At 38.6% G+C, this 17,806-nt stretch overlaps 1 protein-coding gene across 23 annotated transcripts in view; it reads right to left on the bottom strand.

The window, feature by feature from the left end:
* TJP1 (tight junction protein 1) overlaps positions 1-17,806 on the bottom strand; it is a 236,065-nt gene that overhangs the window by 93,358 nt on the left and 124,901 nt on the right. For 4 of the 23 annotated variants that reach the window (XM_070571616.1, XM_070571645.1, XM_070571687.1 and 1 more), the window contains exon 1: positions 15,133-15,664. The exons of 13 other annotated variants lie outside the window; for them this stretch is intronic. In XM_070571616.1, coding sequence (XP_070427717.1) covers positions 15,133-15,159 — 27 coding nt within the window. In that variant the 5' untranslated portion in view covers positions 15,160-15,664. Of the gene's footprint in view, positions 1-14,623; positions 14,975-15,132; positions 16,083-17,806 lie in introns of those variants that run through there. 6 more of the 23 variants (XM_070571695.1, XM_070571701.1, XM_070571612.1 and 3 more) reach the window with 5 other exon arrangements.

Genomic DNA, 17,806 nt, shown 5'->3' with positions numbered 1-17,806 from the left:
GATGAGAAACCATTAGACAAACCAAACTGAGGCGTATTCTACCAAACAACTGATCAATTCTCTTCAAAAGTACGAAGGTCATAAGAGACAGAGGGAAGACTGAGGATCTGTTAGAGATCCAAAGACATCAAAGAGAAGTAACAACTAAAAGTAATTCAGAATCCTGGAACAGAAAAGGGAAAAACCGGTAAAATTTAAATACAATCTGTAAGTTTAGTTAATGTTATTGTATCAATGTTAATTTTTTTTTAAAGATTTTATGTTTTTTTAAACTTTTCCTTTTTCTCCCCAAAGCCCCCCAGTACATAGTTGTATATTTTGGTTGTGGGTCCTTCCACTTGTGGCATGTGGAATGCCACCTCAGCATGGCTTGATAAGCGGTGCTAGGTCTGCACCCAGGATACGAACTGGCAAAATCCTGGGCCACTGAAGCAGAGTGCATGAACTTGATCAGTCGGCCAGAGGGCTGGCCCCTCAATGTTAATTTCTTACCCTTGATAACTGTTTTATGGTTATGTAAAATGCAAGAGGAGTGGGATGAAGGATATAAGAGAATTCTAATATTTTTGCAACTTTAGTCTAATATTAACTCAAAATAAAAAAGTTTTAAAAGACCTTTTTGGTTTCTAAATAATAAGATACACGAAAAACCATGATACTTCCCAAACAAAGCGCTCAATGAAAAACAGACCAAATTTGTATACTCAACAGGCCACATTTCTTTAAAATCAGCCTCGTTACTTCACCTTAAATCGCAAACCTATTTTAAATAAATTACGAAATGTCTAAGGTAGAAAGGTGCCAAGCTGTGTTTCAACTGCTAAGTCTGACTTAAGGCACACTCCATCAGGAAGCTCCCTCCTGGTTCCAAGACCAGACACCTCGAGGGTGAAAATCTTACCACTAAGGCGGCAGCAGTAATGGACCAAGGTTGAATAAGAAGGGAGTAAATATACCCGTCTTAATACAAGCCACTTAGGTATTAAAACTTCTGACTTTTCCCATACACAACAAAGAAGCAATATCATTTATTTTCATGTAAAACTAGGTTTTTTAAAGTAACCTGCTGATATCTATCTCTCCAACACAGTATTCACATCCAGAATACAGAAAGAATTTCTATCAATAAAGACAGACAGCCTAATAGAAAAGATGGGCTAAGAGCTTGAGAAAGCACTTTACAAAAAAGGATGTCAAAATGTCTAGTAAACGTGTGGGAAAAGTGCTCAACTTCATTAATCAACAGGTTAATACAAATTAAAAACACAAAGAAATGCTACTACACACCCACACAATAAGCTAACATGAAAAAGAAAATATGGAGTGTTAGTGAACAATCTAATCAGAACTCATAACTCATATGAGTATAAATTGGTATAAGTGCTTTGGAAAGCTGGCAATAACAAGCATACTCTATGATTACTCAAGAGAACTGTGTACATACATTCACTACAAGAATGTTCACAAAAGTAGTATTCTTAATAGCCAAAAACCAGAAACAATCTAAATGCCCAACAACAATAAAATGGAAAACTATGCAATATTCACTCAATGGAATATTACTCAGCCATGAAATGAATAAACTATAACTATACAAACCAACATGGATGAATCTCACAACACTGCTCAATGCTGAACAAAAGAAGACAGACCTAAGAACACACACTGTATGTTTCCATTTGAGTTTAATAAGAGGTAAAATTCAAAAACACACTGCAAAAGAAAAACTATCAGAGGGGAACTAGCCCTATCAAGTTAAGGACTCATAATTAAGACATACTACAACAAGGCCTCTATAATTAAAAGTGTGGTACTTGTACATAGCAGACAGACAGACGAGTGGACTAGAATGGAAAATCCAGAAATAGACACCAAAACACAGAGAAAATTAGTATATGAGAAAGATAACATCTCAAATTGCTGGAGTAAAGATGCACTTTTTTCTTTCTTTTTTTGAGGAAGATTAGCCCTCAGCTAACATCTGTGCCCATTTTCCTCTATTTCATATGTGGGACGCCTGCCACAGCATGGCTTGATAAGTGCACCGGCGATTCAAACTGGCTAACTCTGGGCCACTGAGGTGGAGCACAGGAACTCAACCGGTACACCACCAGGCTGGCCCCAAGATGAACTTTTTTTTCTTTTTTAAAAGACTGGCACTTGAGCTGGCATCTGTTGCCCATCATCATCTTCTTTTTTCTTCTTCTCCCCCACAAAGCACCCCCTACCCCAGTACATAATTGTATATTCTCATTGTGAATGCCTCTGGTTGTGCTATGTGGGATGCCGCCTCAGCGTGGCTTGATGAGCGGTGCCATGTCTGTGCCCAGGATTGGAACTAACGAAACCCCTGGGCTGCCAAAGTGTGAAGTGGAGTGTGTGAACTTAACCACTCAGTCACAGGGCTGGCCTCCCCAAGATGTACTTTTTAATAAATGCTATTGGAACTGGGCAGTCATTTGGAAAAAGCATAACATTAGATCTGTATCTCACCATGCAGAAGAATAAATCCCAAAAGAATTACAGATCTAAATGTAAAAGGTAAAAGTACTAGAAGAAAACTCAAATGAATTTCTCTTTAATGCTGCTTTAGGGAAAGGCTTTCTAACCATAACTCAAAGTCTAAGGCAATAAAGGACATAAAAAATAAAAAAATGTCTCCATGACCAAAAAGCAAACACAGAAACAAAACACCATAAACAAAATCTTAAGATAACTCATGACCTAGGAGAAAATATTCGCAAGATACATCACAGAGGGTGCAATACATACTACATAAAGAAATAAGAAACTGCAGAAAAAGGACAAAAAAGCCAATAGAAAAACAGGGAAAAGACAAATACTTCACAAGAAAGGTATCAAAATGGCCCTCAAATATTTGAACAGTGTTTAAACTCACTTATAATTAAAGAAATGCAAATTAAAATATACCAAGATGCCACACAGCTCACCTACGAAACTGGCCAAAATTAAAAAGCAGGACACCACAGTCTGCTGACAAGTCTACGAGGATACATTCACTTTTCTACATTTCTAGTGGAAATACAAATTAGTACTACCTTTTTGGAGGGAAATTTAGAATTACCTAATAAAACTAAACACATACTTACCTTCTGCCCCAGAGATTCCACTTCTAAGAAATCTACCCTAAAGAGATACCTCCAACAATGTGAATAGGCATACATACAAGTTATTCATTGTTGCAATGTTTGTAACTGCAAACACTGGCAACAAACTAAATGACCAAACATGGGAGAGCAGATGAACAGATTGATACACCCACACAATGGAGTTTGATGCAGCTATAAAAAAGTGAAGATCTCCCATTTCAAGAACATACCTTTAAGTGAATAAAGCAACGTGCAAGAACATCTGTAGTATGCTACCCTTCATGTAAGAAAGAAGGGAATATAAGATTATACACATGTATCTGCTCATTTGTACAAAAGAAATACAGAAATGGTAAATCAGAAACTAAAGAAATTCCTTACAGGGTAAGTGGGAAAGGAGGAAAAAATGGGTCTAGGGTAGTAGGAATGAGGAAAGAATGACACTTCCAAGCATATATTTTCGCAGAGCTGTGAAGTATAGTCATGTTTCACATACCCAAGATAACAAAAGTAATTAAAATCAACCAGGAGGAGGTGATGGTAGCAGTCTTGGTGGTGAGATCCAAAATGGAATACAAATAAACCTATCTACTTCAAATGAATACCACAACTGAAGAGGATGGGGAAGAAAAACACTAATCTAACTAACTGCGGGAAACAATATTCTGACTGGATACTTTAAGACAAAAAGAACACAAACACTGTACTCTAGTTAGTCCATCTGTTTCTCACAGGGGTAGGATGGGTTAAGAATCCTGTAAGCGATTACAGGTACGTCAGGAATAAACAAATAAGTGAATATATGATAGATAATGACCTGATTTCTCATTGTCAGAGATAGAACTTACAAAAAAGGGGGAAGGTTACAACAAAACATGGTGGGTTGGAATCAAGGTATTCATATAAACTCATGGTTTTAAGTATACGTAGAAAGAGCTAGACATATGAGGAAAAAGAGGCAGCTCTTCCTTACAGAAGAATTCCAATTAACGAATGCAGAAGCAATGAAAGGAATACAAAATCACTATTAGCGAAAAAACACGGTAGTAATTGCTGCAGGCAAGATCAACCAATATAGTCAGTAGGCAAAAGTTTGAGGAGAAACAATCTCAAAGTAGTACCTTGACGAAGATATTTATCAACTACAAATGAAAAAACAGTAAGTATCTCACCAAGTGATCAAGGTTAATGTCACCAGGAATAAGACATATAAACATCACATAACTTCTCCTGATATTTAGGAGACATACCAAACAATCACAATAGGAGCACCATGTTTGGACCTGATCTTTAAAAGCATATTAAACAAGGAAAGTTGACATTTGAGACAATTAGAAACTTTACATTGACTAAATGTTGGATTTTGGATTTAGAATTTATTTTTGAAGTGTGATGATGTTAATACAGCTATTTTTTTTAAAAAAGGGTTCACAACTAAAGATGTAATCACAGGCTTAAATAGGTACTACAAAGGAAAGAAAAATAGTGTCATGAGAGGAACTCAAAGAGGAACCTGGCAGGAAGCTCAGTACCTGCTAGGAACTAAAAAGAGGACAGCATAGAGACCCAAGAAGAAAGATGCAAGGTGAGGCTAGAAGGCTAGGCAGAGCCAAACATGCCAGTAGGAGCTTTCTGACCATATTACGGATTTTGGTCTTCACTTCTAAAGGTAATAAGAAGCCTAGGAGTTTTAGAATGAGTGTGTGTGTTGGGGCACAGGGTAGGGGTGGGGGCTGATGGACTAATCCAACTTGGATTTTGAAAAGATCATTTTAGAAAAACAGACTGTAAGGAGGAAGAAGGGATATGATACTACTTAGCAGGCCATTACAGGAATACAGAGAGAGGATTATAATGTGTGTATGTGTATATGTGTGTTGGGGAGGGTGTAAATGGTAGAAAGTACAGCTAGAATAAGTGGAAAGAGTATGAGGTGCTTCGGAGGTAAAATCTGAAGAAAATTTGCTAACCAATCATTCACCATACTGGATGGATATCCCAACTGAGCGAGGTGCCCTGGATTTGAAATAGTCTTTAATCTCTATTCCCTAATTCATCAGACTAAAGACTGCATCTCTTACTTAATGTTATTATAAGAAATTTGTCAAAAATATCTCAGGAACTCATGGAACTTCTCTGAAACCACAGCACATCTTGCTGAGCCAGGACTCCAAATCTATAGGCCAACCTTTGTCTGGTATCAAATAAGTAAATGCATACATAAATTAAGTAAATATTTGCACAAGTGCACACACACAAAAACCCCTAACTCCTATACGCCTCTTCTCTGATATTACGATGGGCTTCACTTAAAATGTTTTTTAAGTGAAATGTTTAAAAGATAAAGCTGGGCCGGCCTGGTGGCGCTGCAGTTAAGTTCGCACGTTTGCCTTCCCGGCAGCCCAGGGTTCACCAGTTTGGATCCTGGGTGTGGACATGGCACCACTTGGCAAGCCATGCTGTGGTAGGCGTCCCACGTATAAAGTAGAGGAAGATGGGTACGGATGTTAGCTCAGGGCCAGTCTTCCTCAGCAAAAAGAGGAGGATTGGCAGTAGTTAGCTCAGGGCAAATCTTCCTCAAAAAAAAAAAGATAAAGCTGACATAAAAGTCTACTATGTGCTGGGCACTGTGCTGAGTGCCTGAGCACTCTGAGATGGGTACTGTTATCATAATCTGCATTTTATAGATGAGAAAAGTGCTATTAAGTGGTAGACGCAAGATTCAGATTCCAGAGGCTAAATGCATACAGTAAAATGACAAAGACTCACGGTTATTCAGTGAGAAACTTTTCAGTCCTTATATTACTTGACCTCTCTCTGTGCAGGATCAGGCCTACGGACAGACAGGTCTCCCTCTTGAAACTCTCTTCCCTTGCTGGCCTTTCTCTGTGCTGCTACACTCAGACTACATTCAAATTAAGAACTTCTATTCATCAAAAGACCATTAAGAGAACCACCAGGTTGGAAAATATATCTATAATAAGTATAATCAACTGGCTTTTATCCAAAAAATACAAAGCAAATCAATAAGAAAAAGATAATCCCAAAGAAAAGTGGACAAAGACTTGAACAGGGCATAAACATGACAAGGTGTTCATCCTCATCTAATCAAAGAACTGTAAATTAAAACTACAATGAGACTGTACTAAAGACCAACCAGAAAGGCTAAAATTAAAGTGTCTGATAATACCAAGTACTGGTGAAAATGCAGAGCAACAGAAACTCTCATGTACTGATGATGAAGGGTGTAAACTGGTACAACCTCTTTGGAAAAGACATCATCTACTAAGGCTGAAGACACACTAAACAATCCAGCAGCAACTCCATCCCTAAATACATATACTACAGAAATATGTGCACATGTTCACCAAGAGACACATACAAGTCTCTCATGGAAGTAATTTATTCTTAGTAGCCAAATAAGCAAAACGTCCATCAACAGTAGAATGAATAGACTGCAGCATATTCACACAATAGAATACTATACAGCAATGAAGATGAATGAATTCATATGCAACCATATATGAATCTTAAAAACATAAAGTCAGAATCCTGGTTGCCTTGGGGGAAGAAGGGTGTTATCAGGAAGATCATATATGAATCTTATGGTCAGGACAGTGGCTACCTTAGTAGGGTAATTTTATTAGCAAGATGCAAGGGAGGAATCTTCTGAGGAGCTAGCAATATTCTATGCCTTGACCTGGATGGTAATTACATGAGCATTCACTTTATAATAATTCATTAATGTACATTTGCTTTATGTACTTTCATATGGGTATTATATTTCGCAATAAAAAGGTATGAAAAATGAAATCAGCTGGCAACACTTGAGTCTAGGTAATTTACAGAAAAATCTGGATTTACAACCTGTTTTGAAAAACTGGAAGATCTGGCCCGCCTTCCTCCATGCCAATCAGCAATCAGCTAGAGCTGAGCAGTAGCTACTTCCTGTACACCAGCTTGTACTCTCTGACTGCCACAGTCCCCTCTCTTCCAGCTTTCATGATTCATGTCACTTGTCTGGTCAAAGACTCGCCTAACACCATTCCACACTTGTTTCCCTGACACTCCTTTAGAACATACGAACATATAAGCATGTGCACATATGAATTACAAAGTGGAGAAGCAGGTGTGCAATTAGCTAGAGTAAGTGAATTTAACCTTAGATTCCTCACCTACAAAACAGAGATAAGAGTAATACCTACCAGAGTTAAGACTAAATGAGATAATGTACATAAAACACTTAGCTTAGTACTTGTCAGAGAATCAGCATTCAATATTAAGGGGATATTATTTATTAACATACATTTCTCATATTTACAACTAGAATGTAAATCTACTTGTCATGGCCACTGGCTTCTGATTTTACAGGAAACACAGAATCAAAATATGGGTTTGTATATGTCTGTTTAATTAAATACTCCAACACTTATCACTTAAAAAAAAAACCAGGAAATAAATCTTTCAAAGTTCCTTTATATAACACTATTAAGAAAGATTTCCTACCATTATACTTTGAAAAGTAGACTTGTTTTTTGTCAAAAGCATTTATTTCTCCTGATTGTGGCTTTTCCTGGTCTGATTAGAGTCAAATAAACGGATACCTACAAAAATATACTGTGAGATGATGGATTTTAAGGCCTTAACATCCATAAATACAATGAAAACTAATCAACTACAGTTACCCACAACATTGTTCATCTCACAAACACAATGCTGAGCAAAAGAAGCCATATACAACAGAATCCACACTGGAAGAATCTGTGTAAAGTTCGCAGGCAAAACTACAGTGTTTACAGAATACATAATTAAGTGGTAAAATTATAAAGACAAGCTAGAAAACAAGCACCAGAGAAGGCAAGATAGTTGTAATCTTTGGGGAAAGGAGGTTATGATCCAGAAATGGTACGTTAGGGATTCTAGCACTTATCATCATGTACAGTAATTTATATGTTACTTTCTGCCCACCTCATTAAAATTCTCCAACAGTACAGAGACATGTTCACTGCTCTATCTCCAGCACCTACAACAGTGCATGGTACATACTAGGTTTGCAATGAATATCTGTTGAATGTAGAATACAGTTTCCAAAATCCAAATTGTTATGTATTTCACAGCTTGTTACACCTAAATATAACAGTAACAGCTACCATACTGTCCATTTCCATGTCAGTATATTCAAGGAGTTCTAAGTATATAAGTAAATTCTAATTAAATCATTTTCTCTTGTTGAGATACTTTTACAAAACACATGCATGAAACACTTACAAGTAAATTCTAATTAAATCATTTTCTCTTGTTGAGATACTTTTACAAAACACATGCATGAAACACTTACACAGACGTATCCAGATTCATTAAAAAAAAATTAACAAGGAAAAATACAAAAACTCATGTGTTACAGCAAGCCCAGGCTCTAGATATGATTCCATTATCTTCCTACCAAAAATAGCACACTAGAATGCTGTGTTATTATAAGATGACCATAAGTGTGCTCATATTTATTCTTTAACAGTAAACAAGACAAATTCTTTGGATCTTAAAAATGAATTACACATTTCCTAACTTATTATTACAGTATAAGCAGCTGGAAACTATAAGCTTCTAGAGGACAGGGATCCAAAACAAAATGTGCTCAATTAATGCTAGTTGAACTAACAAAAAGAATTAATCATTACTGATATCCTCCTGAGTTTTAGAATTATGTACTGAATTAAGAAAGCTAATCACTGGGGGCCGGCCTCATGGCCAAGTGGTTAAGTTCACCCACTCGGCTTCAGCCGCCCAGGGTTTCACCTGGCACGGACATGGCATCACTCATCAGGCCATACTGAGGCAGTGTCCCATATGGCACAACCAGAAGGACCTACAGCTAGAATATACAACTATGCACTGGGGGGCTTTGGGGAGAAGAAGAAGAAGAAAAAAATAGTAACAGTTCTTAGTTCAGGTGCCAACATTCAAAAAAAAAAAAAAGCTAATCATAAATTAAGTTTAAATCAGTCATCAGAAACTACTGTACAAACCCCCAAGATTACTAGTGACAATTCCAAAAAAGCGAAATTCCTAAGATAACCAAGAAAAAAAACAACTGCCACTCCTTCGGAATGTACACTATTATCAGATATATATATATATATTTCAGCAAATCAAAAGGTTTTTAAAAAATGAAGCCAGGCATATGCTAATCTTATGTTCCTAAATAGAACCCACATAAAACAATATTTGCTTCTGTTTTCACCCCTCTTCTGGGCAGGATAAAGTAGAACGATTGAGGTCATTCATCAGTCATCTCACTTCCCAGCATTGTGCTAGCATAAAAGTTAGGCTGTTCTAATACATAACAGAAATGTACCTACAACACAAACTAATAAAAACTCATCTTTTGATTTATCCCAAAATAAAGGACCATCTGAGATTCAGTATTTAACAGTACATATATAACAGTCAGGGCTTGGTTATTAAATCTCAAATGGTATGTTTTATAGTAGAAATTTTGGCAACACTGGTTTTCTCATGTTCTAAAGCAGTGCCCTGTGGTATAGCCAGTCATTCATGCATTTTCATGCATTTTTAGGACATAAAATGAAATTCCCCACCTATGTACTCACCACACACTTCTCATTATTAAGAATTTATCTGTTCAAGAAGGAATGGAAATAAAGCACCTGGCTAACCCATAAAGGAGCAACCTGAAGCCACTCTTCTCTACAATCAATAAATAAAGAAGCACTCTAGGTCAGACATAGCAAAAGGCCTATTTTTATCGCTGGTTTATACTGGAAATACTGTTCTGAAACACTTAAGCCAATTTTAGATTAAATTTAAAACTCGGTAAACCATCCTATTATCTATCTCTTCCTACAGGATTAAAAGTTGTTAAACTATAAAGGTTTTTCAAGATTGTCTTTCAAAATTCAGAGATGCAAAGCAAGTTCTAGTCAAATATTTCAGAAATACCATACTAGACACAAACAACTATCTTCTAATCTTATACAACATTTGATCAAAAATTTCACTAATAAAACATAACTTTGCTCCTTCCACTAACTTGTCTTCAGCCACTACAATGGCAGGTCAGTACTTGACAATGAGTGTGTGCATAATGTGCACACGCAAGGCTGGACTGAGCTGTGAATGAGCAGTCACAGATAGGTGGCACTACACATGAATTTACAGCTGGACTCACAGCCTTTCAGTAGATTGAATTTTATCATGACAGGGTTATGTCAAGAAACAGGATTATATTTCCAAATGTTTCACCAAAATTATTATTTTTAAAGACATTTTCCTTAGCAGCATGGTGAGGACTATACTGAGTTTATATCTGGTCTGTAAATAGAAAAAAGATTACAGAGCAAGTAAGAGAGGCAGTACATTGTTTCCAGGATTGAAAAAAAAAATGAGTGAAACTACTGTAATCTTTTGCCTTCAAACCAAACGGGAAACAGTACAATATATTAGCATTACAGCCCTCAAAGCCAGACTGGTTTCAACTTCATTATTCATTAGTGTGGATGGCTGACCTCCATCACTCAATGACAGTAACCAATGGGCAGCGTAAGTCCTTCTTAAGTACAAAATAAAAGTTAAGTTTTCAAGTTTCCCATTAAAACATCAGTATTTAAAAAGAGAAAAGAGTTTCCTAACAGTGTAGTACAATTTGCGCCATTACACAACCTGGAAGAAACGGCACTGTCTAATTTGAAGAGTAACTGTTTTATGGAGCTGTCCTAAAATGAACTTAAAAGAGAGATCAACGTAGTCAGGATTATCAGTCAAGTACATACATAACAATTTTAACTATGAGTGTCTAAAATGCCAAACACGCTAACATAAAAAATCAAACCCCTTTGATTTAAATACTATAAATATATTTTTAGTGAAAAATAAGTACTGTACAAACTTAGCAGGTCCAGAAAAACACTACTACAGTAGAGCTCATTAAAAGTTGGCAGACACAATCAAGTGAATTCTCATAAAGTGCACTGAGTTTTAGTCTACCTTTGAAGAAATATGAAGCAAATATGCAGTCATTGGTAAGCACTAAAATTGAAGCTACATAACAACAGGCGGCCAGCCCTGTGACCAAGTGGTTAAGGTTCTGCACCTCCCATTTGGTGATGTAGGTTTGGATCCCAGACCTATTCCACTCATTGGCCATGCTGTGGAGAGATCCCACATACAAAATAGAGGAAGATCAGCATAGATGTTAGCTCAGAGCTGATCTTCCTCAAGCAAAAAAAGAGGAAAATTGGCAAAGCATGTTAGCTCTGGACGAATCTTCCTCACAAAGAAAAAAAAACAACACTACATTATAACAGCATTCTGGACCAATTTCCACCTATAAAGACTAATTTTATACTTAGTTTTGTTCATTAATTTAGCTATTTTCTACAGTTTTTAACTTTCAAATGTTCAGCTATTAAGAAAATTCCATTGTGCCTTACTTGATATAATAAGTTGATTCCTGAGAAGTGGTGTAAATAATTATCATACTTAACCATACTATAATTTTAGAGATAATCACCTGAAAAAAAAATACTGTTCCTGAGATATAACGCAAACATATAAGGTTTCAACTTTTAAACAGCAAAATATAATAAGTAAATATAATAGTACAATTTTAAATTTTACTGCTTTCTCCAAAGTGAAAGAGCTTGAAAATCCAGAAGCCACTGCACTGCTTCCACCACTTTCTGTGATTCGACTAATGGAAATGTCCCTGGTAATTATTTATATCATTTTCTTACATAATTAAACAATTCCTTGATAAACAGAGAACCACCCTCAAATTCCTGTTTTCAACTTTTAAATAATTTTATATCAAGTACACTAGCAATTCTGTTTGCAAATTCAGACGTATATTACACATATAAAAACCTTTTTCCTTTATAATTTCTTAAATTATCATGCATAGAGAAGCCCTTTCCAACTCAGGAATTTTTTTTTAAGTATCCTACACTTTTTTCTAGTATTTTAGGATATATTTTATTTGCTCTTTTTCAAACATTTCACTTGGATTTTTTTCTTTTTGCCTATAGCCTGAAGCAGAAAACTAACATTAAAAAAAAAAAAAGGATAACCAACAGTCCCAGCACTATTTATTGAAGAACCCATCCTTTCTCCAATAATCTGCAATGTTATTTTTACCATATATTCCTAATTTTCCATAAAGTGGGTATAATAGTAGTGCTCACTCAAAGAGTCACTCTAAGAATTAAGTCAGTTAATTCATGTAAAGCACTTAGAATAATACCTGACACATATTAAATGCTGACAGTCATAATCAACAAAAGCTCATAAACACACAGATGCTTCTGAACTCTGTGGTTTCAACGTCTATTCCTGAACTAACAGACTGCTTTATATTACTTTGAATTTATAACACCTTAGGTTTTCTGATAGAGTCTTCTTTTTCTAAAAATTTGTGGCTATCATTCATTTATTTTATCATATAAACTTTCTCAACAATATGCTAAGTTTTCTTCAACACGACACTGGAATAATATTACATTTAAACATCAACTCGAAGAAATTTGGTATAGTCCACAATACTGCCTCTCTCCATCCAGAAAGTATACTTTCTCATTTCATTTATTCAGGTTTTATTTCCCTCTTTAAAATTCAGGTAACTTACCAACAACTGTTCTATTTTATTCCTAGGTGCAATCTTTTTGGAGAAAGATTTAGCAGTACATATCAGAATTTTAAATGCACATACCCTTCAACCCAGAAATTCCATTTTTAAGAATTGGACATACAGTAATACTCTGTAAGTGCACAGATATATAAAAATATAAGACTATTTATTATTAATAGCGAAATCCTGTCAACAAGTTACGTGTCTATCAATAAGGTAATGATCATCTGCAGCACATTCACGGCGCGGAGAACTGTTCAACCATTACAAGGAATATGGAATCAAAGGCCGTGGCTTAGAGAAGAGTTCTACAAACTATTATGCTAAAAACAAAATAGCAGGCTGCAAAACTACTGTGTTCCTTTTTTTTCATAACTGAGGGTGGGGGAAACAAAAGTACCATATGTAAAGTATTCAGTACAGAGCCTGGTTCTTAGTAAGCATTTTAATCACCTTAAAAAATTAAATGTGGGGCCAGCCAGGTGGCATAGTGGTTCAGTTAGAGTGCTCTGCTTCAGCAGCCCAGAGTTCACTGGTTCAGATCCCAGGCACAGACCTACGCACCGCTTATCAAGCCATGCTGTGGCAGGTGTCACACATATAAAGTAGAGGAAGATGGGAATGGATGCTGGCTTAGGGCCAATCTTCCTCAGCAAAAAAAGGAGGATTGGTGGTGGATGTTGCTCAGGGCTAATCTTCCTCAAAAAAAAAAAAATTAAGTATGACTTAGGTAAACAGTCGGTTGAATATTATTTCATGTCACCTTTTTTATGGCCTGCTGTGCTCTACATAACATTTCTCAGTGGCCCCATAATACGGCATTTCGGGGGGAAAAAAGCTTTCAGCTCACATTTTGCTTATAAATATTTAAGAATGCAAACCTCCCTACAACGTAATGTTGAACTAGTGACACTTTTCAGTATGCCATAAAATCTCAATGACATACTTCAGGAGGAAAAGTATTATCCTTCTAAGTCACCTTACTATGGTAATCTATTGAAAACTTATTCTCTCCATACTTCAAATAATCTACTAAAGGTGAGTTGTCTTGAATATCAAGTGCAGAGATCACACTTTAGGAACAAAGTGACATTTTGTGTAACATGGAAACAAAGCCTTTTCCTAGGAAAGATAGCCCCATAAGAGGTAAATAATGTGATCTTATTTTAAAACCAAAGCAAAATTTTGCCTTTTATTTTAAATCTTTAGATCAAGGCTTATCTTTAGACTGTTCTTCATCAGTGTCAGGTCAAAAGGGCACACACGAAAATTTTTTTAAAGAAAGAACACTGTATTCCTTAAAAAGAATCTATTCACTACTAAATGTAGCCGCTAACTTCTGCCAGCCAGAAAATAAGGTCCTGAGTTCAGAAACTTCAGAGCCATATTATACCTGCTCCCAGAAGCTATAAATAAACATTTCAAACAGAAAAATAAATACATAAAACCACTGCCTAAGTACTTCGATACCGTTTGAAGTAGGAAATTTATTTTTAAACGGGGAGATTTTTACTCCACATTTCTGTATTCCTGTAATTGTTTAGAAAAGCGGGTACTATTTACGATGAAAAAGGTTAAAATGTACAAAAGGAGCGGAGGATGTTGACTGATTTTCAGGAACTTCAGCTTTTAAATGTAATACACAAGCTGGCTTCAAAACACTATGAAAATAACGTAATACTTCAAAGCCCACGGAAAAACTGACAGGAAAAAGGGTTTTTTTTTTTGCTGAAACTACAAGCCTTTGCTAATTTTTATTTTTTAAAGTTCATCTTATTGTCTGTTTAAAGGGGATTTCGTGTTACTTTTGAAAACTTAGTTCAAATTAAAGTATTAAAAAGTGTTAACGTGTTAGTTTTTTCAATGTTACCTTAAATAAATAATACTGCGTGTAAAAAAAAATCCGATCTACTCCACATAAGCTGAGTGTTTCGCTGTCTCAACATCTTATCGCTGGCACGCGCATACCACGAAGAGTGACATCAGATCGAAACTACACGGTTTCACCGGGGACCAGCCACTCCTCCTCGACAGCAGCCACCGGCTCAAACCCAGACTCCGGCTCGCCGCGGGCTCGCGCCCGGTGGCCGCACAACCCACTCCCCGCACCGAGTTTCCCGGCGCGGGACCTGTTGCGCGTCCCCGCCCACCGCGAGCCGGAGCCAGGCACCGACGCCGGCGGCGATGCACCTGCCCGGGACTCCGGCTCCGCGCGCCCGCCGCCCCCGCCCGCCGGCCCCCAGCCCCTGGCAGCCCGGCCCCCAGCCGCCGCCCGCGGAGCCCGAGCAGCCGGCCGCGGGAAGGGCGGGGCGAGGGCCCGACGCCGGCGGGCGGCCGCGCTCGCTTGGGATCGGCCCTGGCGGCCGCGGAGCCGCTCACCTTGGCGGCCGCGGCTCTGGCGGACATCTTGTCTCTCTCCAGCGCCGCGCGAGGCTCCTCGGACCCGAAACTCCGCGCCACCAGCCCGCTGGCTCCTCACGCCACAGCCCAGATAAACATCTCCCGGAGCGAGCAGGGCTGAGGGCGGGGGCGGCCGGAGAGGCCCGGCCCAGGGGGAGGGGACTCAACTCGGACAAAAGTCCGGGAAGCGCCCGCCCGCCTGCCCCGCCCGGGTCTTCTCCACGGGGCGCGCCTGGCCGGCGCCTCCCTCCGAGCGCGGCCACCCGCTTGGCCTCCTGAGACTCTAGCAGCCCGGCCACGTCGGCCCCGCTCGCTCGTCACTCGGCAGCACCAGGGGCCTCCGGCCTTCCCCGCAGCCCGCCAGGTGGCTCCTCGGAAGCCGGTTTCCCCACGTAACTTCCTTAGAAGGAGCCGCACGGAAGGGACGCCAACTCCGCAAGCTGAGCCGGCGCCGGCAACTGTGGGCGGCCACGCAAACCTGCCGGCCCGGCCGGGCCCACTGAGCATGCCCAGCAGGGCGGGGGCGGGGCCGAGGCGAGGGCGGGACCTAGGTGGGCGGGGCGAGCGGCCCAAGCCCCTCTTTCCTCCCGGCGTCCGACCCCAGTCGCGGAAGGAAAAGCCCAGTTTCCGAAGTAACTTGAAGACAGTTTCCGCTGGCGTGCGAATCTTCCTGTTTGTTTTTATAGAAAGGTCCGGCAGAAATTGTCCCCGAGGAGAGGGCTCCTGTGTACCAAACCTTTTTCGACTTCTGACGGAGACTTGTTCACTGGCCCCTCAACAAGCCACGCTGGATTAGCCCCACGAGGAGGGCGGCTAGAAAGGCTGGCACAGCAAATACCTGACGGTCGTTTCCTGAACTTGGTAAAATATCGATGGTCACAGCTGCACCGCATGCCTGGGCCTTGTGCCCCACTCAAGGCAGAATGCGTATTTCTGTAAAGCGCGTCCTGGCTTTTGTCTCTGGGGAGCTCCTAACAAAAACTGGTAACCAGGTCACGGGCATTCCCGGGCCAGAAGTGTGAGAAATACCCAGAAGACCTGTGGTATCTTGGCCCACCTGCATTAGGCCTCAAGATATATTCAAAGTCTCTTTCTCCCGCCCATCTAGATAGGGATCTCAGAGTATACTTTTTGGCATCAAAAATGCTGAAATTCTTAGTAGTGAGTCAAGGAGTCAGGCTGCCTTGTATTTCTAAACCCAGTTCCTCCAGCTCACGCTGGGCAGAACAGGATGCGAAGACATGCAGTCCACGGTCCAGTGGACTGGACAATCAGCCACGACACAAACTTCCCACAACGCTGAAGCCTTGCTAAACACCAAGGAGTATGTAAGAAACCATTTCCAGCCTCATTATTCCACACTTTGTAAAGTGTAAAGCTCTCTAACAAATTCTTAGTAACATTAAATAACATCCTTAAAGTACCTAGCACAGCGCCACAAAAGGGACATGAGAAATGGAAAAAAGCATAAGTTTTAAACGATGGTTTTCTCTTTAGAATTCAACTATACGAAAAGATCAAACTTAACCAAAAAATATCCATATATCATACATAAATATCAATTAAGATTTTAAAGTAAAGTGCCATGTATTTTGCAACTGGAAGCTCTCTAAACTTGAAAAGAGCACTCTGCAAATCAAACCCTTCTTTTGTTCCCGTCTACATAGAAATGGTTGAGGTCACTTTTATTTTAATATCACATTGTGTGTAATTTTTTTGTTTTTGGACAAAGTATTATTTATTCTTCTAAGAATTGTAACTAAAATTTCCTTATGAGCAAACAATATTTTTTTAAAATTGTGGAGACAGTATTTTTTATTTTAAAAGGTGGTTTTGGAAGACCTTTCACATTCTTCATTACTTCTACCAGTTAAAAAGCTGTGCAATCAGCATAACCTGCCTAGAACTAGGTATAGTGTCTCTTTTTGTGTGTGGGTAAGGCAGATTGGCCCTGAGCTAGTATCTGTTGCCAATCTTACTCTTTTTACTTGAGGAAGATTGTCGCTGAGCTAGTATCTGTGCCAATCTTCCTCTATTTTATATGTGGGATGCAGCCACAGCATGACTCCATGAGTGGTGTGTAGGTCCTCACTGGAACCCCACACACCCAGGCAGCATGCATGAAGTTAATCACTGCGCCACGGCTGCCCCGGTATAGTGTCTTTAGTAGCACCTAAATCTTGAGATATCTACAAATGCACTGAAACCTTTCCTTTTGTCTCATTTGTCACTTTTCATCAAGTCTCCCAAATATAGTTCAAATGATAAATTATGATTTGTCCAAAATCTATTACTGTTTTAGTTTATTTTACTTTCGCCATGGTTTAAAAACTAATGAAATCAAGCAAAACAATTTCACCTTGAGAATACTATATGCTTTGAAAATTACATTAATAAAAATATTTCAATGAATAGTAGTATTCTTTTAACATTTTTCAATGATATTTATAATAGCTAAACTGTATAATGTGTTTTACGTATCTTCTTTTTTCTAAAGAAACAGTTTTTGTCATTTGTAAAAATAAAGGTAAAACACTGTTGTCAAGAATTAAAAACACACCTCCATACCTACAGTTTATTTTTGGGGAGATGCTTTGATAAGAAGTGGAAAGCATAAAGCATAATCTCATATAGTTGTGCATTTAACAATGAA

The sequence above is a fragment of the Equus przewalskii genome, chromosome 1 (genome assembly GCF_037783145.1).
Source record: "Equus przewalskii isolate Varuska chromosome 1, EquPr2, whole genome shotgun sequence".
NCBI classification, from domain to species: Eukaryota; Metazoa; Chordata; class Mammalia; order Perissodactyla; family Equidae; genus Equus; species Equus przewalskii.
Note: the sequence above shows the minus strand (reverse complement) of the source record. Positions and strands in the feature narration are given on the sequence as shown.